The sequence below is a fragment of the Nilaparvata lugens genome, chromosome 10, assembly GCF_014356525.2.
Source record: "Nilaparvata lugens isolate BPH chromosome 10, ASM1435652v1, whole genome shotgun sequence".
Lineage (NCBI taxonomy): Eukaryota > Metazoa > Arthropoda > Insecta > Hemiptera > Delphacidae > Nilaparvata > Nilaparvata lugens.
This window is the reverse complement of record NC_052513.1, coordinates 19,938,867-19,963,166: the sequence shown is the minus strand read 5'-3', so window position 1 is coordinate 19,963,166 and position 24,300 is coordinate 19,938,867. Positions and strand designations below refer to the sequence as shown.

Sequence of the window (24,300 nt, the reverse complement as noted above, 5' to 3'; positions counted from 1 at the left end):
AACGTGGACCTCACCATAGGAGCATTATGTAAGAGCTTTAGTTGAGTTCAAAAAGAAAAATATACTTGCAGTCTCCCAGACACTGCGTCACATTCTATAAAAAGGGTTAGAAATGTCTTGAAACTGGGGAAATGATGTTTTTTGGAAATGTTGTCAATTATCTGCAAGATATATATTTGCACAAATTGCAAGAGGATATGCAAGATAAGCTTGTCAAAGCCAAAAGTGAGTTGACCTCTCCTCATTAAATGAGAGTCAAGAAATAGAATGAGACAAATTTGAAGGTTGGGTATCTGATTCTGATTTTAGATAAATATCAAAAATCAAGAGCAAGAATGTTTTATTGTCACAAACAAAATAATCGCATTGACAAAAGTCATTTCATAAGGATACAATAACATTGTTACCTGCTTTCTATACAAGTACACGTTATATGAATTATAATATTACAAATAGGCTACCTACTTAAAAATAGCATAGTATTAAAAATAGATAAGTTTAGTAAAAGATGAGCAAGTAGAGAAATACTCTGACATGAAGTTGCCTGAATTAAAATGAAAAGTAAGTACAGTACCTAACTAAAGGAAAATTTAAAGTGTTATAATAGAAATAAATTATTGGATTTCCAATCTTCTCATCGATTTTCAAATGCATATTTCAATAATATAGTCTACCGTACCAGAAAGTTTTCTTGTAAATACAAGAAGTTCAACACTTAAGCTGGGTTTACACCAAAATTATTAACAAATAACTTAATCCTTATAGATTTTATCAGATGAAACGGAACTTGACAAACACATTTTGTTCATCATGTGTATGATAAGTTATGTTCAATCTAATAGAATTTATAAGGATTAAGTTATTAACATTTTTTCAATAACTTTGGTTTAAACGCAGCTTAAAACCTCTAGTTTTGCTGGCAACGCCTATAAGGTTATGTTAAGAAAAATAGCCCAGTAGGCTAATTCATAGAGATTCTTTCTATATTTTATTAATTTCCAATTCATGATAATTTCATGATAACTATAAGGCTCAATTCACACTTAAGCGACTCAGGTCGAGAAGAGACTCGACTCTAGTGGAGAGCATGTGTTTTCAAATGGTGACATCGCGGAGACTAGAATCGACTGGTCTGAGTGTCACCATTTGGAAACACATGCTCTCGACTGGAGTCGAGTCTCTTCTCGACCTGAGTCGCGTAAGTCTGAGTTGAGCCTTACAGTGTTATTGTAAGCTTAAAAATGTAACAAAACATATGATGGAAACCGAATATGAACTATCTTCAAATATAATTATCACCCTATACCTATTATCTACCCTGTGGTCAATATTTGCAGGAGCAGAAGTCTTCGGGGTGATTTACAGAATTTATTTTGGATTTTCGTTCTATAATAATTAAAACGATAAATGAATAAATTCAACATCTCGCAGTAATTTACATCTGTAGATCTTCAAATATTTTAATCAGTGAGGATCAGATTTATAGTAGATTGATGAAGAAACGAAAAAATCTCAAGAAATAATAGTTTTTATTCTTTAAAAGAGACAATTTATTCAACTATCTCATACAAATAACTTATTTAAAACAGGGAAACAAAATAAATCCGGAAACTAAATATCATGTTATCCTCCCACATTACTCCTTGAATATTCTTAGTACCGTAATCAGCTTGATTCGTTCCAGTTTTACAACACATTAAAGTGAACCGTCTAGCAATCAAATCCTACTAGGTGAAAACTTATAAGAGTATATTATCAACTATTAAACCCACTCGAATAAATGAATTCAGTTAAATTATTGTCCTAGATAAGCCTATCTCAAGTTAATTGATTGATATTTTGGTCAAGTCATTTACAAGTCGGAAGAGAATAAATTGTAAGATGGAATGATTGAGTTACAAAATATAATTGATAAACTGTTTTTGAATAATTGAAATCAACTTCCGTGAATTGAGTGATAGATTTGTGTGGGATTACTGGACCCATTAGAGCAATGGACGCTTTCTATTTTTAAATATATACTGAAAGGACTAATACAGTTTTGTTTTAATATGAATGTTGTTTAAAGAATGGTTTGTATAAATATTTTTGGACAGAAAATTTTGCGGAAATCTAGAAGACATAACCTCATTTCGACTTTTAATGTTACCTAAATTTGGGAGAGAAATAGTAGATACAACGTATTCTTAGTTTTTCTCTCCCGATCTGTGCTTCATTTAAAAAATAAATAAATGAATAATAAATTAATAATTGAGGTTGGGGAATGTTTTATTGTAAAGAAATTATTTGAGTAATGACAATATCTGTTGCCTAATATATATTATCTATTTTAATATAGGCCTACTAGAAGATTTAATATGGTAAAGTTTGCTTTAATCATTTAGGCCTACACTGGAGTTGAACTGAGTAGCATAATTTGGTCCTGGTTAAGTTGAGGTCAGGAAATGTTATTTTCTTAATTGTGAGATTGAAATATATATTTTTTCTTGATGTTCGATTTAATTCTAGAAGCAAGAGAATATAGTAATCATTTTAAAATACATTGGTCCCATCCTTTTCCCACCATTATTATAATGATATATATTATAATTATTATAATATTACAACAATAATTATAATAAATACAATAAAAAGGTATAAAGGAACACTTTTTCTCATCTTGTTCTCCATCTTCAAGACATCAAGAATATCTTTTTATTATTTTATATCCTTTTCAGAGAATTTATTAACTATTATTTATTGAAACACCGCCGATTTATGAAGTTACATTACAAAATTATATTATTATTATCATCAGAATTACATTTAATCGTTATTTATTCTCATGAATTAATCTCGTAAAATTCGTTGAATAATATTAGCAATACTGTCATTTAATGAAAATTAGTGTATTATAAAAGAGTATAGCTCTCTATGGGTCTGAAACGTGGACTATTGGTAAGGCTGAGGAAAATACTCCAAATGCTTTTGAAGTGTGGTGTTGGAGGCGAATGCTCAAAATAAAATGGACTGACGGAGTTACGAATGAGGAGGTATTCCAGAGGGCGATGGAAAAGAGATCTCTTCTGAATTTTCTCAGGGACAGACGACATTCTTGGATTGGACACGTAATAAGACACGACGACGCATTCACGTCAAGTATTCTAGAAGGTACAGTTGATGGACAAAGGGGTCGTGGCAGACCCCGGCTACAGTATCTAAGACAAATGACGAAGGATCTGGGTGCTATAAACTATATACAATGGAAGAGAGTAGCAATGGACAGATTTAGATGGAAGGCTGCCAACCAATCAAATGATTGAGCTGTAAGAAGAAGTGTATTATAAAAATTAGAACTACTAGGTATATGAAATACTTCTTCATGAGTTTTTATATTTTTAATAAAATCAAAATTTCCAATTCTATATTTTTATTTCATTTCAATAGTATTGCAATAGCCCTATTATAAAGGAAATTGTATCCACTGATCATCATATATATTCTCATTTGTGAGAATTATCATGAAAGAAGTCATGAACCAAGATTGATTTAATCATATTTTTCAAGGTATTAATATTCATTAATAATTTTAATTCAATGTGTTGCAGGTTACCTGAAACTGAGTCTATGTGGGTTTGCACTAATGGCTTTATCCTATGCTTTAAATGTGATCAACCCTATCGAGGTAGTTAAAAGTAAGGTGAGTTAAATTCAATGTATAATCTGTTTTTTTATTTTAATCCTTACTATTTCCCAGTTATTCTTACCGTATGTAAATTCAGAAGTTTATACCCTGACTGAATCCAAGGTTTACTTCTACAAATTTGAAGCATCTAGATTTGAAAATCTACTTTGTGAAAATACTTGAGGACTGAAAATTTTGTGAATTGAAGAACTAAAAGACTTATTAACCTATTTCGGACTATGTGTTATCTAAATTTGGGAGAGGAATAGCACAAGGTTATACCTTATTTTTTCTCTTCATATCTTTTTGATAAATGAATGAATGAATCAATTTAGATAATTTATATTCTATTTGTATTCAAATTGGTTACTGTTCTATCAATATGCCTTCTACAATGATTAAACCATATCATAAACTATAATAATAAAGTAAAGAACTGGCTTATACACGTACAGGATAGGAAATACACGAATGACGCATCATCACGTCTCAACTACTGGACTGATTAACTTAAATTCTTGCATACCGATTCTTAATTAACCGAGGGTGGCTATAGGTTTTTTAAAATTCTTCAAGATTTCAGTACGTCAAGTTTTCAGTTTGTCAAGCTCTTAATTAGACCCTTGCGGAGCACGGGTTACCTGCTAGTACAATAATAAAAGAGGAAAATAGTGAAGGAATAATATATGCACAGTCCAAAACTATCCCTCTTCGAAAATGTTATTGTTTTTTCAGAAACTATAGTCATAGAGAAACAATAGCGTAAACTTATGCTAGGTATTGTTTCTCTATGGTATAGTTTAGTTCTTACTTTGGTAATTATTATTTACTATAGTATTTTTCAATCAGTATCACCCCTACTAAAAATAATTATTTATTCCAATTTTCTCTTATTACTATAAAATAATTTACAGTCATATTACAGTCTGATATAATATAAATATCAATATTATGTTTGTTTTCCGGAACTTCTTCAAAATTATTTCTTTAATTTGTGATATTTCCTATTTTAATGATAATAATGTGGAATATTTCTCTTATGTTTGGTTCATTCAGTATCACCCCTACTAAAAAGAATTATTTATTTCAATTTCCTCTTATTACTATACAATAATTTACAGTCATATTACAGTCTGAAATAATATAAATATCAATATTATGTTTGTTTTCCGGTACTTCTTCAAAATTATTTCTTTAATATGTGATATTTCCTATTTTAATGATAATAATGTGAAACATTTCTCTTATTTTTGGTTTTGAAGCATCTAAATTAAAAAATTTACTTTTTGAAAATAATTAAGGACAAAACATTTTGTGAAGTGAACAACTACAAGACTCAACCTATTTCGGACTATGTATAACCTTATCTAAATTTGAGAGAGAAATAGCACAAAATTACCTTATTTTTCTCTCCCTATCATTGATGTACCTACTCTATAAATCAATAAAGAATAAAACGTTCTTACTATATGGTAATTATATTTAATATAATTTTTTCAATCAGTATCACCTCCAATACAAATTAATTATCATTACAATTTGAATTTCTTATTGTCGGATCTCATGGTATAAGGACCTCAAGTTTAAAATTTCAAGTCAATCGGTTAATTAGGAATGGAGTTATCGTGTTCACAGACACACACACACACACACACAACACACACACACACCACACACACACACACCACACACACACACACACACACACACACACACACACAGATCATGTTTTTGGACTCAGGGGACCTTGAAACGTATAAAAAAAAGGAAATCAGGTTACCTTAATTTTTTTGGAAAGCAATACTTCCCTTACCTATGGTAATAGGGCAAGGAAAGTAATGAAACGTATAGAAAACATGAAATTAGAGTACCTTAATTTTTTTTGAAAAGCAATACTTCCCTTACCTATGGTAATAGGGCAAGGAAAGTAAAATTATAATTGATAATATTTTGTATGCAGGCGTTTTAGTAATTTTAAGCCTATGAGTTTAAAGGTAAATCTTTGACAAAATTAAATTATAACTTCATCATCCACTATTACTATGCAATAATTTACAGTCATATCACAGTCTGATAAAATATATGAATATTTAATATAATGTTATGAATATTGTAGGCCTATTGACGTTGCTGATGACTGTATGCTCCGATAGGAAAAGAATTAAATCTATCTAACTCTCTATATTATATCAAATGGGAGAATTGTCTGTTACATGATTATATGTGCGGTGCATGATTATGTTATGATTGAATGTACGGTACAAAAAAAATAGCTGCTATTATTGTTCTTGAACTTGTTTCAACTCTGTGATTGCAGTTAATGAAAATGGAAGAAGGTTCGTTTGCGTTTGGTTTATGGAAGAACCCACCTGTGAAGGTGTACGTGGGAGTCTATCTGTTCAACATCACAAACGGAGAGAGATTCGTGTCCGGAGAAGATAAGAGGCTCAGGGTAGAAGAGATCGGCCCTTATGTTTATAGGTAGGTGTCACCACAGAGAAGAAGATAGCATAAGAAGATATCTCATGGTATAGCTCGTTTATGTTCCAAATTTCAAACCGATTTCTGATTTGTCAAATTCATTTTACCTGGCTCACATTTTATATAGAAACTTGCCGAATGAAATAAGAAAGGCGGAGGTGTATAGTCTAGCCGTGTATCGGAAGGGTGTGGACAGGTGGCTGTATCACATTGGCTGGGAGGCAGCTGAAGCTCTGCTCCACTCACGTTATATCCGATAACTATCAGAAAGCCAGAACTATCAAAGGATTTATCATACTGATTTTTTTCCTCTATCAATTCATTACATTATAAAATGAATACAGAACGCGAACTCACAGCCTCCTTCATTTCCTGGGATTTCTCGGCCTGCACAAGAAATAAAATCAATCTTAATTTTAATTAATATTTTTATTTTTATCTTTTATTTCTTAGTTATTATTGAAATTGAATGAATTGAATTGAATGAATGAATTTTATTTGCCAAAAACAAAATACAAAAAAGCTTTACAAAAAATAAATATAAGTATATGCTACTGCACTTAAACCAAGATACATACATTTATTTAATTAGATATAATAACGAAATGATATCCTTTACATTACAAACAATAGTTTTAAAATGAAGATTCAATTTATGATCACATGCATAAGTACAGTAGGTGAGGCAAAAGGAAGATTTCTTGTGCGCCAGTGTGAGTCGTAAATCAGCTTAATCAGGGATGTAATATATAAACTTGAATCTAGCTTATGAAGTGTTCGAAAATATAATTTATAATATGAAGTTGATTATTGCATAAAAGTCAACGATTGGAAATAATTCAAGTTTAGCCATGCCTCTATGGCTCTTTTTCTGTGTTTATTATTTCGGAAATTATTAAGTGGAAATTAACTTTCTAGTATATTTATGAATTTACTGCTAATGTAGTAAAGATGCCTTCTAATAAGAGCTGAGTTGGTTAAGTTATTAAGTAGGTATTATTTCTTATTTTACTATTATTTGAATTTGTATTCAATCCATTATTATCATTATTCTATTCTGAAGTTCATATTTCTATTATAATTGACCGAGCGAAGTGAGGTCTAAGATTCAAGTCGACGGTTTGGCATTTCTCTTAATGTTTAAATGTTTGAATGTTTAAATGTTTATATGTTGCGCATTTACGGCGAAACGCGGTAATAGATTATCATGAAATTTGACAGGAATGTTCCTTTTTCAATTGCGCGTCGACGTACAAGGTTTTTTGAAATTTCGCATTTCAAGGATAATATAAAAGGGAAAAGGAGCCTCCTCCAGACGCCAATATTAGGGTAAAAATCAGACTATAGAATTATTATTCATCATAAATCAGCTGACAAGTGATTACACAGATGTGTGGAGAAGCCAGTCTATTGCTGTATTTCCATAAGATCTATAGTTTCAATCACGGTATATAGAAGAAGATTCATCTAAATACCGTGGTTTCAATCAGGCAGCTACTTGTGGATGAGAATATTGCGTGAGGTCTACTGTTCACAGAACTACTAGTTATTTTATGTTGTGACCGCTTGTGTTGTCTATGGAACGCTCCTCCAAACGCAGACGTTTAGTCTTTCTGGAGGAATTCCGTAGTATTGAGTTTTTTCCATATTTCACTGTAAATACTTGAAGGGAAAAATATTTGAATTTGTTAACTCATGCCGATTACTGTCGACTATACTTTCCATTTTATTACTGTTTTGGCCGGGTGAGAGAGTATTAACGGCACAGTATGAGAGACTACCAGCGTCATATAGCTTCACGAAAAAGAACTGCTAGGACTATTGGCTCGAGTTAACAGTGAAATTTGGAACATAAACGCCAAATACCATGGGATACTTATGTAAACTTATGTAAATACACAAGGTATTTGTCAATTTCATCTTCATTTGCCTATACTTATCATTTTTCCCCTCATTCTTCATTTTTTTATTACAGTTGTGTTATGAGTGATGTTGTGTAGTATTTTCCCATAATAAAAACCACAATTAGAAATAAGTGTCAACCTCTTTAAAAAGAATTGAAAACCACAAATGGAAATTGTCAACCAACGTTTTCAAATTTCAAAAAAAGAATTAATTTCTATTAATGGAAATTACTGAGATATTGCAATTATTCAAATGCTAATGAATTAATTATGATTATTAGATGAAAATCCAAATTAAATGCTGTAATTAACCCCGAAGACTTCTGCTACTGCAAATATTGACAACAGGATAAACAGCTAGATGGAAATTCGATGAGCGCTACTATTCAAAAATTATTTGTCAGCCTGGGAATTACAGAATTTAATTTGGATTTTCGTTTAATAATAATAATCAATTTCCATTAGTTTTAGGCTAGTTTTTTAATTTATATTTGTGTTTTTCTTCATCGCTTATTATTCCTCAACTTCATATATTATGCTTACTTGTCATCCGTTTCAGTATTTCATATTCTACTTCATCTTATTCCCTCCACATCATAGACATATAGAGATTTTTTCTTAATTTTTAGTGAAAAATTGGAGAATACTAACGTGGTTTTCAACGAGAACCGAACGATCTCATTCATGCCTCAGCGCACTCTGGTGTTTGAACCCTCCATGTCATCTGGCGACCCCAGCAAGGATCTCGTCAATGTGGTCAACATTCCACTACTGGTAAGTCACTTAATCACTCTATTTATACATTTATTTATCAATATATTAATTTAAATTGAAACAGAAGACACACGACATAGATAGATTACACTTAAAACACTTAAAATATTAATTTATTTATTCATATTTCAATTAATCTATATCTATTCATTCATTTATTTACAAGCATAACAATGTGTGGTTAGCATTACTCTACTATTAAGCCACTGAATCACTCCATTTACCCATTTATTTATTCGCCTATTTATTATTTTATTCACAAAATAAAGCATACCAATATGTGGTCAAAACTCCTCTACTGGTGAGTCACTAAATCACTCTATATCTACATTTCTCAACGTTCACCGTTGATTAAATTAAATGAACTTGAAGTCTCTATTGAATTTCTATTTCTTGCTGTATATATAATAATCTGAGCAGATAATTATGTGAAGATTAACATAAAATGAGAATATTTATGTTAAATAAAAATATGTTGTCACTTCCACTTGTAGTTTTATTCCACCTTAATATTGAGAAATTTCACAACATATCTGTTATCTAGTGTGAATTTTATAAATTTATATGTATTTTAGTGTAAGGCTGAACTCACACTTAGGCGACTCAGGTCGAGAAGAGACTCGACTCTAGTGGAGAGCATGTGTTTCCAAATGGTGACACTCAGACCAGTCGACTCTAGTCTCCGCGACGTCACTATTTGAAAACACATGCTCTCCACTAGAGTCCAGTCTCTTCTCGACCTGAGTCGCCTAAGTGTGAGTTGAGCCTAAGAGGGAATGAAGCTGAAAATCTCTGCAGTATCTCAATGGACTTTATGGAGACTGTAGACAACCTATAGTTGGCCTAGTAGCCTGAACGTTCCGATTTTTTTTTCACATTCCCCTGTTTCATTTTTGCAAAATTCCAAAAGCAATAGTAGAGTTTGCGAGGAAAAAATAGGTAGGCCACTGATATGATATGGACATTTATTCTTTATTGATTCATACAATAAGTACATCATAAAAATTATAGGGAGAGAAAAAATAAGGTAACCTTGTGCTATTCCTCTCCCAAATTTAGATAAGGTTAAATTGAATTGTCTGATTCACTAAAATAACATCAATAGGCTACACCTTCTCCACTATCATGTAGATAATATGCAGTAATTGTGTTCTAACACTGAAATAGCGACTTGCAGACTATGATAATTTGTGAAGAATATGAAATATTTACTCTCTAACTGGAGAATGCATTCAAATCGAATGTGATATTCGAAAGCATGCTCCAGTCAGTCAGCAAGTATTTCATATTTTTCACAACTATTACGGTATAGTCTGCAAGTCATCATTTCAGAGTTGAAACTTGAAGCAACATATTATAGCAGTTCGTGCTGAGTGATGAAATTCAAGTTAATATAATAATGCTTCACCTCCATGTAGCGAATTTTTGCGTTTTTGAGTTGAAACTTGAAGCAAAATATTATAGTAATTTGTGCTGGATGAATATTAACAGAATATTATGCTTCACCTCCATATAACGTTTTTTTTTGTTTCATAAGCACAATTTTTAATCTCTATGTAATACCTGTCATTGAAATGTTTGCGTTTCATTTACAGGGTATCTCGTCAATGCTGCACAATTCTTCAATGGCCTTCAACCTGGCGCTAAGTATGCTTGTGAGACATCTCTCATCTCAGCCCTTCAAGCTGCTCCCGGTCGATGATTTCCTGTGGGGGTACGATGATCCACTCATCAAGCTCGCCAGTACCTTTCTACCCAGTTGGATTCCGTTCCCCAAGTTCGGTCTTCTGGAAAGGGTGAGAATGAGTTTTATCACATTTTAAAGTTTTTATCATGCAATCAAATGAGTAGGCTCATGGTACCTAGATTAATGTATTCTAGGTAGGTAATGTATTCTGAGTAGGCCTGATATGATTTGAAATTATTGCTACAGTCACTCATTTAGGCCTACTGATAAAAAAATTGTCATGAAAAATTTCAAGCCGGAATAAGTGAAAAAATAAATATAATTTTATTGCTATAAAACATAAATGTTATGAGCATTGTCAAATTTATTCATTCATTTATTTATTTATCACATTGTGTACAAGTACTTAACATGAGGAAAGGCACAACATGCCCAAAACTGTCCCATTTCCAATTTATACTATAATGTCCAAATCAAAATGTTGATTATGTCACTTTCACTTTTCAAAATACAATTTACGCTCTTCAATACTCAGATAAACGAGCAAATTTTGAATCAAAATCATATTTAGTCTAAAATATCAAAAAAATGTAGAACAGTACGGTAACTTATTAATTATTTAACAATTCTAAATTTTGAATGAAACTAGAAATTTTTGAACTAAAAACTTCGCACTACAGAAAACGAGCATTTACAATCATTTTCAAAATTTACAAAATATTATCAAGTCGATAGTTTTCAATATAATACAGCGTGATTCAAAAAGAATACCACAACTTTGAAAATCTGTATTTAATCAAGGAAACATAATAGAAACTTGGGTTGTAAATCAAAATGAAGAGTATTAAAATAAGTTTTTCCCCACTAGAAAACAAGTTCACAAATGTTCAATGTGACCCCCTCCAGACACTCGAGTGATATCAATACGATACTCGAACTCGTTGCACACCCTCAGTAGCATATCGGGCGTAACAGTTTGTATAGCTGCTGTTATTTCTTGTTTGAGCTCCTCAATGTTAGCTGGTAGGGGCAGTCGATACACCTTGTACCCCCATAGAAAAAAATCGCAGGGGGTGAGGTCAGGGCTTCTTGGAGGCCAGTGATGAAGTGCTCTGTCTCGAGCTGCTTAGCAGCCGATCCATTGCCTCGGATAGTTTTCATTCAAATAGGCAGGGACAGATGAGTGCCAATGGGACTAAATAAGCAACTAAAACAACTTCAGAGTTTCCTCGAATCGATGACTGATAGTGCTTATTTACTCTCCGTTTATTCTTTGCAGAGTTATCAATTTTCAAAGTTGTGGTATTCTTTTTGAATCACGGTGTATTAACTACTTTTACTGTCAATAATTTACATTGCTGTACTTAAAGCTAAAGGTCATGAATTTCAAGTTCAAAATACTCGTCAAGAAATAAAAAGGATGTTTGACTAACCAAGAATATAATTTCTTTCTGAACAAGTGAAACGGAGCTTCCGTCCAAACTTGTGGCTGTCTATTAATTAGTATTATGCCAACAACCACATAACTATTCTTCGAAAATACTTTGACAATCTTTTGAATGGAATGTCAATATGCCTATCTCCCCTTGTGTGATGAGAGTGTATATCTCTTCTGAGGCATTTATATCTGCTGTGACAGATTTTTCTTAGTATAGGAGAGAACTGTGAATATATAAAGGTTGACTATAGTGAGAATTGACTGTTAGAGGCCCTGAAATAGATCAGTTGCGACCTGAAAACTCTGACACCAGACCTGAGCCAGCCAGGTCACACAATATTATTATTGATCATCATTTTATAGTGAGAATTTCCAATTCTACAAGCAGGAGTCTACAGTGAGCCAATCTATGGGAATCTGTTAGTATCCTGACAAACTTCTTCTGAAGTATCAATAGCTCTGCAATATGTCCTCTATTTCCCCAAGAAGGGTTGATTGCATTGGACAATTTGCATTCAAATATAAGTAGACTAAAATTTGCCTGAAACTAAGTGGACTATCTAAATCTTTATCTTTTTATATATAATATACCTATTAACTTTTTCACAGATTCTGGATGAAGGCAACAACACGGTGACAATGCATTTGCCACAGGGAGCTGACAAAAAGTCAAAACAGCCATTTTTTATCGACCAATTCAACGGTCTTCCAGCCATTAAGCAATGGGGATATGACCCAGAAGAGGAGAATCGGTAATTGCATTTTCATTCATTCCATATATTGTATATAAAATACCAATCGATCAAATTATTACTGCATTTATTTTATTGAACTTTGACAAATATTGTCACATTGGTGCATTCGATTGTCTATAGGTTAATAAGTCTAAATATATTCCACCCTAATGCTTGTGCTTTATTTTAGTTAATTTTATATTTTTTATTCATATACATCTATCTGTACAATCCCGGTTTTCCTGTGACCTTCAAAATGTACCCTATAACTGATATGATGAGAGTTTTTCCAGGAAACAAGCAATCTCTTTGTCATTTGCAGCTTGTTATTTGCAGAATTGAGTTTGTTTTTTGGTCCTGCAAAATTATTTCTTTAATATGTGAATATCTCCTATTTTAGTGATAATAATGTGAAATATTTCTTTTATGTTTGGTTTTGAAACATCTAAATTTAAAAATCTACTCTGTGAAAATAATCAAGGACTGAACATTTTTTGAAGTGAACAACTACAAGACAAACTATTTCGGACTATGTGTAGCCTTATCTAAATTTGGGAGAGGAATGGCACAAGGTTACCTTATTTTTTCTCTCCCTATCATTTTTATGATGTACTTATTGTATCAATCAATAAAGAAAAAAAAACAAATTTGTACCGGTATATCAATAATCCATAATTTTATTGAATTCTCAACACGAGAAGAACAAAAAAAAAATCAAAATTCAAATTTCTAATGAAATACAAAAACAGATTATAGATTTAGATCACACAGTTTAGAGGCTATGTGGAATTGATTAGGTAGGTACTCTTTTGTTAAGAATTTAAAATTTTGTTTCGTTTTTAGCACAAAATGCGAAGACCTCAGTCCTGGAAGGCGTTCTGTTCCCGCGTCACCTGGAACCAGGAACTGACCCAGTCTTTCCACCTAAACCGCAATGAGACTATATTTTACCAAATTTTTCCTGCTTTTTCTTCATTCTTCACAATTTTCTCCATTTTTCGCTTAATTTTCACTCATTTCCAGCACAAAATGCAACGACCTCCAGGGTACCCTGGAAGGCGTTCTGTTTCCTCGTCACCTGGAGTGTAGCCAGTTGTTGATAAGACTATTTTCCACTCAATTTTCTCCTTTTTCTACTCAAATTTGTTTAATTTTCTCCGTTTTCCACCTAATATTCTCTCGTTTACAGCACAAAATGCAACGACCTCCAGGGTACCCTTGAAGGAGTTCTGTTCCCGCGTCACCTGGATCCCAGCCAGTCATTCCATCTCTACCGTAAGGCGTTTTGTCGTACGCTGCCCATCCACTTTGACCGCAAAGCGCTCTCGGACCGCGGCATCCCGATCTACGTCTACAAAATGGCCGACAACGCTTTCGACTCCCCAGACCGCAACAAGGATAATGCCTGTTATTGTGATCAGAAGGCTAACACCTGTCTGCCCTCTGGACTGTCCGATATATCACCCTGCTATTTCCGTGAGCAACACCTTTATTTATTTATTTGAGAATCTACTTTGTGAAAATACTTTTGCTATTTCCGTGAGCAAAATCTTTTTTTTTTCATTTGAAAATCTACTTTGTGAAAATACTTGAGGACTGAAAATTTTGTGAAATGAACAACTACAAGACTCAACCTATTTCGGACTATGTGTTTTCTAAATTTGGGAGAGGAATAGCACAAGGTTACCTTATTTTTCCTCTCCCTATCATTTTGATAATGTGCTTATTGTATAAATGAATAAAGAATAAAAATCATATTTAAACATTCATGATTTGTCTTAGATATGAATGGTTCAGTCACAAGAGAAAGCGACCAAGTCTCACTATAATAGATAAATTCAAAAAATTCAAATTCAAATTTTATTTATTCAAACTCACAATATTTACAATCAGAATCAATAAGCAAAACAAAAACACACAGCTCATTAAGATAAAAAGTAATTAATAGAAGATTAATAATCAACATTATATAGACAAAATAAATTTAGTGCGTCTGACGCTTGTATAGTTGGGGCTGAACACTGAGGACAGTCTATGGATATGTGAAACCACATTAGAGACTAGCCTTGTGCCTCTGCAATTTCATAATTTTCCCGTCCCTGACGGTACGGGAATATGTATGTACCACAACTATACGGTAATGTGTATTACCACAGCCTTGACAATAATTATTGTCATGAATAGCATTCAAAATATATATCACTAGCCTCCAGTAGGCTACAGTTAGTAGAACCCCGGTTAACCGAAAGTTATGTCAACTGAAACGATTGAAGGACTTGAAAATTAAACAAAAATCACTGATTTCGGTAGTATGTAGTGTTTACAATTCTTTAGTACCTTTAGGCCTGGTGCGCCACCAGTGGTTTAGGCCACCAGGGTGCGCCTCAGTCGCCGCCACCCGTTCCTGCGTTTCTATTGGCCGAGCACCGCCGGCCAATAGCAACGCAGGTGAACTCGGGGACTGTGAATAAAAGGGGGCTACTCAGCTACCCTCGAGAGCACTTGCTCACTAGCAGCCTTCCACTGAAGAGCCAGAAGAGACCACCAGCCGAGACCACTACCAGAGACCACTACCAGCTGAGACCACTACCGAGACCAGGAGCAGAGCAGCGAGCAGGCCAATGAGGGAACCACGGCGAGACTAACCGCAACCTGAGGTCTCTTCCTTGTCTACTACCCAACCGATGCCTAGGAGGAACCGAGCCGGCCGCCGAATCCAGAAGAGGAGGGCCCTACGTCGGCTTCGCCAGGTGGAGGAGAGGCTGAGGCTGTACACCGCCGCGCCAGCTGCGCCCCAAGACTTAGCGCCCCAGCCTAACAACTGGCACGCGGTTCTGGATGCGCGGGTTGGGTGCCGAACCGACATCGGAGTGTGTGCAGCGGAAGCCTACGACCCTGCCTGCCCGGGGTTTGACCGAAGGCCCCTTCTAAACGAGGAAGTGGTCGAGGAGGTCCTCCCGGCGGAGACTCGGCACGACCTCTGGCTAGTAGATCACCCGGTCAGCCCTCTCCGTAGCCCGGGTAAACCAGAGTGGAGACTGCGAACCATTGACTTGAGCCCCTGCCGGCCTGCTCTCGCAACAGACGGACCTGCCCGGGACCCTCGCGCGGCGTGGTATCGCGCCAGTCGACGACTACTAAACATCTAGCCTGCCTTGGTCCCTTTTAGGGCCACCAGCAACAATCTTGGTCCCTTTTAGGGCCACCAGCAACAATCTTGGTCCCTTTTCAGGGCCACCAGCAACAAACTTGGCCCTTTTCAGGGCCACCAAAAGCCATTTTTTTTCAGACAGTGGTAACAAACCCCTCGCTCGACCCGACTGACTAGCCCAATTGATGAACGAGCCACACCTTCCGCCATATCAACATTGGAGGAAAAACTAGGCTGAGCCTGTACTATTTCTCTCCAAAAATGTTGATAAAATTTTAATGTTTATTACATTTTCTGTAGGTACCTGAAGTAAAACACTTCATATTCTATAAACATTGTAAATAATTTTTTTCCTTCACACCTTGCTAATAGAATTTTCCATCTAACTTTCTTGAAGCACTGGACGAATTACAAATATTTTCATAGGGAGTTCTGTATGTACTCTGTGAACGGGATAGCCACTTTTATTTTGAAATGCTGTCCATTCACTCCGTAGAGTTATTATGAATAATCGATCATAACATCATATTTATTGGAAAAACACAGAATATGTCTTCCTTAATTTATATTGTATTTTTGAATTTTTCTATTGTTATCAGGCAAACAAGTGGTTCTCTCAAGGCCTCATGTGCTACATGAAGTAGTATTGAATTTATTGAGCCATTACTTATTAGAAAAAACGCAGGATATTTCTTCCTTAAATTGTATTTGAAAAAATATTCTTATTGTTGGTAACAAGAATACTAGTGGCTCTCTCGAGGCCTCGTGGGCTAAATAAAGTAGTTTGGAATTGATTAAATTATTAGATCATCATTTATAAGAAAAAAATGCAGACTATTTCTTCCTTAATTTATTGTATTTTTGAAACGCTCTTATTGTTAACAGGAATATCAATGGCTCATGTGCTAAACATGGAGTAGTTTTATTGAATTGATTAGATCATTATTCATGATCAAAATCACAGAATCTTCTTTCCTTGATTTGTAGTATTTTTGAAAAATACTCTTATTGTTAACAGGCATACCAGTAGCTCTATCAAGACCTCACTTCCTTCTCTCTGATCCCAAACTACTGGAAGACATCGAAGGGCTTCATCCTGATGAGGAGAAACATTCAACGCACTTTGGAATTCAACCTGCAAGTCTATTTTCCTTCCATATTCATATTCTGTACCTAACTTATTCTAGGTTCATAACAACATTTCTAGGATTCGCATCAAGTCTCTCAATATCATATCCAAGTAACTTATATTTTCCATTACTCCCAATATTAATTTAAAATACTGTAGATTCGGCACCTATTCTTCATGATATGTACTGATATGAGATATATATGTAGAACAACTAATCAAATATTTAATATCTTTTAAGTCTATCATGTCTCCTATGCCAAGCTGCTCACCTCTTCAATAATTATTTGTGATTTATTATGAAGTTCAATACCCATCCTTAATATATTGCTACTTCCAATCATTAATAAGGATATGATTTGGGATTATACTGTACAGTATTATTCAAAAAATGAATACTCATTTAGGTAAATGAGTATATTTGTTGTAGCAGAAGTCTTCGGGGTGGTTTACAGCATTTAAATGTGGATTTTCGTTCAATAATAATTTAATAGCAATGGTTACAATTATTATTTGTGTAATTAATATGGAATAGTAGTAAGGTGATAGCGCAACATCATAGAAGAGACAATAAATTAACAGTATACTTTCATCATAGATGCCGTACTTGTGGGTAATTATAATGATTATGCTTCATGGTGGATATTTTTTCGAGTTTACAGTCATATTTTTAGTTCCAGATTTATAAGTTAGACCATAATTCAATAATTATCTCTTTTACATCAAACTACACACGACATTCCAGCACTAATCCTCTATTCAACGAATAATCTTTCCATTTTTCTATATTAATTTAATACTTTAAATTATTATCTCTCTACTGAGCTCATAGTCTATAATTTACAGTTTCTTTCCAACCAGTGAGGACTGGCTCTATTGGTGAGTTTGATTGTTGCCTGTAATACTGATATGGGGAAAAATTGAGTTGACAAAATATGCCTAATATACGAATATAAACAAATATGAATATATACACTCTCGGTTAACTTTTTTAACTTTTCACCTTTTTAATTATCTGAACATGCCAACTTAGTTTTACTGTATGCACTAACCCTCTTTGCTAATATATCCGAGAAGTATTTACTATTACATACTGAAATAATAAAATGCATGTAGGTCTAATCCATGAAATTGCATCTGAATCCTCACATCACTCATTTGTCCTCCCAGGGTCTCAATAACTATCGAAAGAACATGTTAAATCCAATATTTATTCAAAACTAACATTTTATTTGATGTTTGGAAAAATTAATAATAAATAATTCATTGTTGTTTGTAAACTATTTCAAGAATTGGAAATAAATAACGGCTTACTGACCAAAAACTGCACATTTCAACTACACGAATTTAATATGAATAAAAAAACTGAACAGTACAAAAATTGAAATTTGAAACTATTGATTTCAAGTCATTTTATTGTCTACTACAGTATAGTTCGAGTAAGCCTGATCACTAAGAATACAAATATATTCTCTATTAAATATCGAAGAAAATTACATTATATTCTCAAAGCCAAGATTATATCCCAAATATTATTATTGTCTTCTACAATATTAGCTATTAGCTCACAAGTAACACAATTTTTATAAGTTAGTAATTCTCTTGATTCTAAATTATTTCTCAAGCCGTTTGTACAATCTCATAAATGAATGAATACAGTAATGAATATTCTCTGTATGTTTCAGGACGTTGGTGTCCCAATCTATGTGAAGACCAGTATCCAGATAAATCTGGTTGTCAGGAAGACAAGATTCAACTACAAGATCAGTCCATTCAACAACAAAATCATTCCTATTTTCTGGCTCCAAGTTGTAAGTTACCTACCTCTCTCGAATGCCTATTTTACATATTCACATTCATTAACATTATTGGTTTGCATATCCTTGTCTGTCGATAGACAAAGCAGATAACTGCATCCTTTTCTAGCTCCGCATCGTTGTCAAATTGTTTTTATAGAAAACATAGGAGTTCTAAATAAAATGTTTAATGAACTACCGTACCAAAATAGTTCATCTCAATTTAGAAAATGCAGGTATTATTAAATAATGAGACGACATCCTGTGCCACGCAACTTCCTAATGAACCCTATATTCTCTTGCATATATTTTTAAATAAAATACAATTTCTACTACTCTGCCAGATGATGCCAACACTGATGAACCCTGTTTCTAATTTATTGCATTACAAAACAATTACCAAAAATACATTAAGTATTTATATAAATTATATCAATACAATTATAATTGTATTGCATTACAAAACAAATTATTAAATTAAATACAGATTTTGATAATCTCAAAACTAGAATTATTATTTTTTATAAATCACACATATTTATTTGCCGACACCAACAAAACAATAGTTTGAGTGCTGGTGATGAGTAATAAAATAGAAAAACGATAGGGTAATATTACTTCCAATAGAAGAATTATATTGTAGATAATTTTAATAAAAACGGTTAATATGAACTATTGTAAAATGTTTAATAAATACTTTTCAACATAACACAATTATTTGTCCTGTGTAAGATGATGATGCGTCCCTCTTCCTTTGAATTATATTTTCTCTTTCACTTTTTGTGTAGTTGAGAATTTGATATTGTGGTAATTATTCATATTAAATAAAAATACAAAGAAATTGTCAAAAACCACAGATTTAATTATAGGTAGTTATAAAGACCGGTATCGATTTTATCAGAAGATTGAAAAAGTTTATCAGAGATTGACAACCGAAACCGGTCTTTCTAAGTATCAATGAATCTGCGGTTTTTGACAATTTCTTTGTATTTTTATTTATTATTTTCTTTTTCCTATATTTTTTAGTAAACGCCATTTTAGCACATCTCACCACAAAGCCTGTTACTTATTTGTATTTGATATTTGTACTTTGTTTATATTTTGTTCTTATTTTGTGCGTGTTTAAGGATGAATTTGAAATTTGAACTTGAATTTTTCCTATGCGAGATGATGCTAAAACTCCCAGACCAGTAAATTTCCTGATGAACTGTAGTCTTCATTCTGTCGTATCTTTTTTAATTTTCCGTATTTTTTTATTAATAAAACACAATTATTTTTCCAGTTGATGCCAAAACTCCCAGACCACGTGAACTTCCTGATAAACTGTAGCCTATATTCCTTCATATCTTTTAATCTGCCATATCCTTTTCTCATCTTGTTAACAAAACAATTATTTTTATGGTCCAGATGATGCCAAAACTCCCAGACCACGTCAACTTCCTGATGGACCTGTGTTTCATCTACGGGCCCATCCTGCAGACCACGGCCATCTCGATCGTGTTCCTGGTGGGATTCGCGCTGCTAGTACTGGCCACTATGGGATATGTTCGCATCGGCTGGCTCATAAACAGGACCACTATTAGCAGCAAGAACAAGCGGGCAGTAGTGGCCGGCATGCTCAAGCCAGTGACCGCCAGTTGGGCTAATGCCTCCCAGGCACCTATCAAGTATTCTCAGGTGCAAGTGGTATCTATGGCCAATACTAGGGTGCTGGAGCGGGGTCGGTGAATAATTCATTGATTCATCTGTCAGTCGGTGAATAATGAATTAATTCATTTATCTGTCTTTGAATCAACTAGTATATTAGTCATGTTCCTGATGAGGGAATTCTGCTCAGTAAATAAATATTGTTACTAATTTTCAAAAATGTATGAATTCAGGGCTACTTTCCAAAATTGTATTTATAAAATAGAATTATAGTACCCTTTATAATTAATAAAATACTAAAACAAGAATACAAATTGTAACGTAACTACTAGTTTAGGTGATCACACCATCGTCAGCAGGTTAAAAAAAAGCTTATCTATCAAGTATTCTATAAGTAAAGTGGAACTCCCCCTACACACAGATGGATAGTCTAGTAGGGGGATTCCAAAATATGTTGTTATTGTATTTCTTATTCGTGTATTTTTTTTGGAAATAAACTGAATTGAATTGAATTGAATTCACAGGTGCAGGTTTTCTATAACCTAACGATGGTGTGATTACCTAAACTAGTAATTTACGTTACAATTTGTATTCTTGTTTTATTATTTTATTAATTATTGAGGATACTATAATTCTATTTTGGAAATATAATTTTATTGCCGTAAAAACAAATATTCATGGACAACGTCAGAAATTATAGTTTAGCAAACATGGTCAATTTATGTAGCATGAAGAATTAGATTAGAAAGAGAAAATTCACAAAATTTGGAAAATAACTAAATCACATTTTAAAAGATAATAATAAAGATGTATTTTCATGAAATTAGGTATGAGATGGTGAACGAGTGAATAATGAATTTTTTATTCATCCGTCAGTCGGTGAATGAGTGAATTTATTCATTCTCTCATCCCTCATCGAGCATGTCACGCACTATAGTGAGGTCCACGTTATAATGGCAGTGTTTGATTAGCAATGGTATTGCTATCCTTGTCTATCATTCAACAAAGCGGATAGCGCTATCTCTTTCTCGCTTTACTCTGTTGCGCCAGATAATAATAGATTAACAAAATATTTCATCTTAATTATGAAAATTCATTATGAAATTATTGAAAAGTATAATTTCTTGTTCAATGAAATGTAATGTCTTTTTATCTCGTTAGTTTTATAGTGAGATCCACGTTGTAATGGCAGTGTTTGATTAGCAATGGTATTGCTATCTTTGTCTATCATTCAACAAAGCTGATAGCGCTATCTCTTTCTCGCTTTGCTCTGTTGCGCCAGATCGTCTCCTAACAATGTAGAATTAATAATTGATCAACAAAATATTTCATCTTAATTATGAAAATCCATTTTGAAATTATTGAAAAGTATAATTTCATGCTTAATAAAATGTAATTGATTATTTTAAACGAGAATGAACAGTTAATATTATAATATTACATCAACAAACCTGTATCAGCTACATAAAATATAATTTCTTGCTTAATAAAATATAATTGATTATTTTAAATGAGAATGAACCGTTAATATTTCATCAATGAACCTGTATCAGCTACCGTCTATAGAAGGCATTGACAAGACATAGGTTCGGCAACGTTGTTCTGCTATCTTTCTTCACTGCCATTATAACGTGCACCTCACATTAGTATTATAGTCTTGATGAGGAAATCATGCTCAGTAGCCTACCGTAGAAGAAAATTCAAAAATCTGGAAAATAACTGAATGAAAATAATATTTATACAATTAGGAGGCGATAAATGCAATGGCCATGCAATAAACCCAATCCGGCCATTAATACATAATAGATAATGATGTGATAGAACTATATATTATAGAACTTGCTACATTTATCTCATTTAAAAGTGTTATATTTATCATTAAATCATATATCCAATTGATTAAGTTTGTAGAGTAAGAATTGATGTTGTGGAACATTTCCATAATATTGAAGAGACTTAAAATGTTGTCAAAAAGTCCACTCCATGATGTGTGAGCACACACGAAAGCATGCTCCGTGAAATAATATTTATTATATTAAAATGAAATGGATTTTTTACAATATTTCAAGTCTCTTCAATCATATATCTAAGTTCCAGTTATAGTTTATACATTGTAGGTACTTAAATCTATCAACACTTAATTTTTAGCTACATTTTTAAATGTGAAAAGGGAATTTATTCGACAATAAAATATTCTCAAAGCTTTAATAATGAGCTCTTATGACATATTATATAATTAAATGAGACTGATTGGTATTTTATTAATATAATCATTTATATTTAGCATAAGTTTAATTTTACTGGCTCTATTTTTCAAAATATATTATTCCTTACTATATAGCAGCACCTCTAGAGAAGCTAAGATTGCACTTATAATCATTATGTATTTATAGTATTTTTGTAGTTCAGTTGAAAATTGTATATTTATTTAATATCTGTGGTTCTAGATAGTTTAGTTGTGTGATGAATTTGTTTGTTTTCATAAATAATATAATTTGCCATAATTAGCTTTTAATCAACTTCCGGAGATTAGAATCCAGAAGTGGTGAATGGACCTCTTAAATATAATGTTATTGATACAAATAATAATTAGAAAAAAGTAATTCCTTAGATATACATATTGAACTAGATTATTGAGAATATTGGAGTAATTTCAATTAATGTGACTACTTAATTAGGATTTGTATATTGTAAAGGCCTAGCTTACATATGCCGTACTCCAATTAATACATATACTGAAAAATTTGAATATAATATTGATGATCATTTTTATGGGTTTCTTTATACTATCCATAAACTTTTGGGAGAATAGAACGTTTTTGCTCATTAACATATATTTCATAAATTTGTGTAAATGTATTTCTTTCATAGATTGAATAGTGTACACTAAATATTGTATTATTCAAGATAGAAGCTCATTTTTCTTCATAATTAATAGAATTTTCAGAAATTAATTATTACAGTTGAAATGACAAAGTCGGGAGGTGGACTTATTCAAGAAATAAATAATAAATTGCTCAATAAACAATTAATGCAATAGTTAATTTAATTCTCAAGACGTGTACCATCGATTTTCACATAATTTATTAGATTCTAAGTGACTTAACTATACAATTCATTCCTCATTATAAATAGACATTCCAGTATTAGCATTATTTCTTATTGTTAATATATTATTTATAATATTAAATTTGTGAATTCAATACCCTGTGGGTTTTATTGGGTTTAAATACTTGATAATTGTGAATTCGGATCAATATTTATGTACATAGAATCTAAGAGTATTTATGTGAACAAGATTAGTTGAGAATAAAAGATTAAAAATTGGAAATTGTGTCAATTTATTTCTACTGGTTTGAGAAAAATCATTAATTTTCTGACTTGACGAGCTGGAGATATGATTTCATAAAAGCTTTCATATTCTTGTTGAATTTTCTATTATATATATATAATCAGGAGAATTTTCAACAGTTTCCTGTTTCAATTTATCCTTCTCTCTCTTTCGAGTAGAAGAGTAAAAGTGCTCTAAAAAATCTATACTGTAATTTATTTACAGTTAATTCCACAGACTTCAAAATATCCTTTTAAATATAATATGGATGCTTAAAATTCAACCAATGCTTAGTGCTTAGAGTATTTATGTGAACAAGATTAGTTGAGAATAAAAGATTAAAAATTGAAAACTGTGTCAATTTATTTCTACTGGTTTGAGAAAAATCATTAATTTTCTGACTTTACGAGCTGTTGGTTTAATGCATGGATATTGATGGGTGACCATCTGCTATTGAAATTCCATGAAAGCTTTCATATTCTTTTTGAATTTTCTATTTTTTTATAATTTTAAAAGCAGGAGATTTTTCAACAGTTTCCGTTTCAATTTTTCCTTCTCTCTCTT

The 24,300-nt window shown here is 32.6% G+C and overlaps 1 protein-coding gene across 2 annotated transcripts in view; it reads left to right on the top strand.

Moving 5' to 3' along the window:
- The window catches only part of LOC111046700 (scavenger receptor class B member 1), a 99,654-nt gene extending 75,599 nt beyond the window's left edge, over window positions 1-24,055 (top strand). For both annotated transcript variants that reach the window (XM_039436512.1, XM_039436513.1), the window contains exons 3-11: window positions 3,588-3,679; window positions 5,982-6,145; window positions 8,679-8,823; window positions 10,419-10,619; window positions 12,558-12,700; window positions 13,872-14,158; window positions 16,852-16,970; window positions 18,648-18,773; window positions 20,166-24,055. In XM_039436512.1, coding sequence (XP_039292446.1) covers window positions 3,588-3,679; window positions 5,982-6,145; window positions 8,679-8,823; window positions 10,419-10,619; window positions 12,558-12,700; window positions 13,872-14,158; window positions 16,852-16,970; window positions 18,648-18,773; window positions 20,166-20,486 — 1,598 coding nt within the window. In that variant the 3' untranslated portion in view covers window positions 20,487-24,055. The remainder of the gene's footprint in view (window positions 1-3,587; window positions 3,680-5,981; window positions 6,146-8,678; window positions 8,824-10,418; window positions 10,620-12,557; window positions 12,701-13,871; window positions 14,159-16,851; window positions 16,971-18,647; window positions 18,774-20,165) is intronic.
- The last annotated feature ends 245 nt before the right edge of the window (window positions 24,056-24,300 follow it).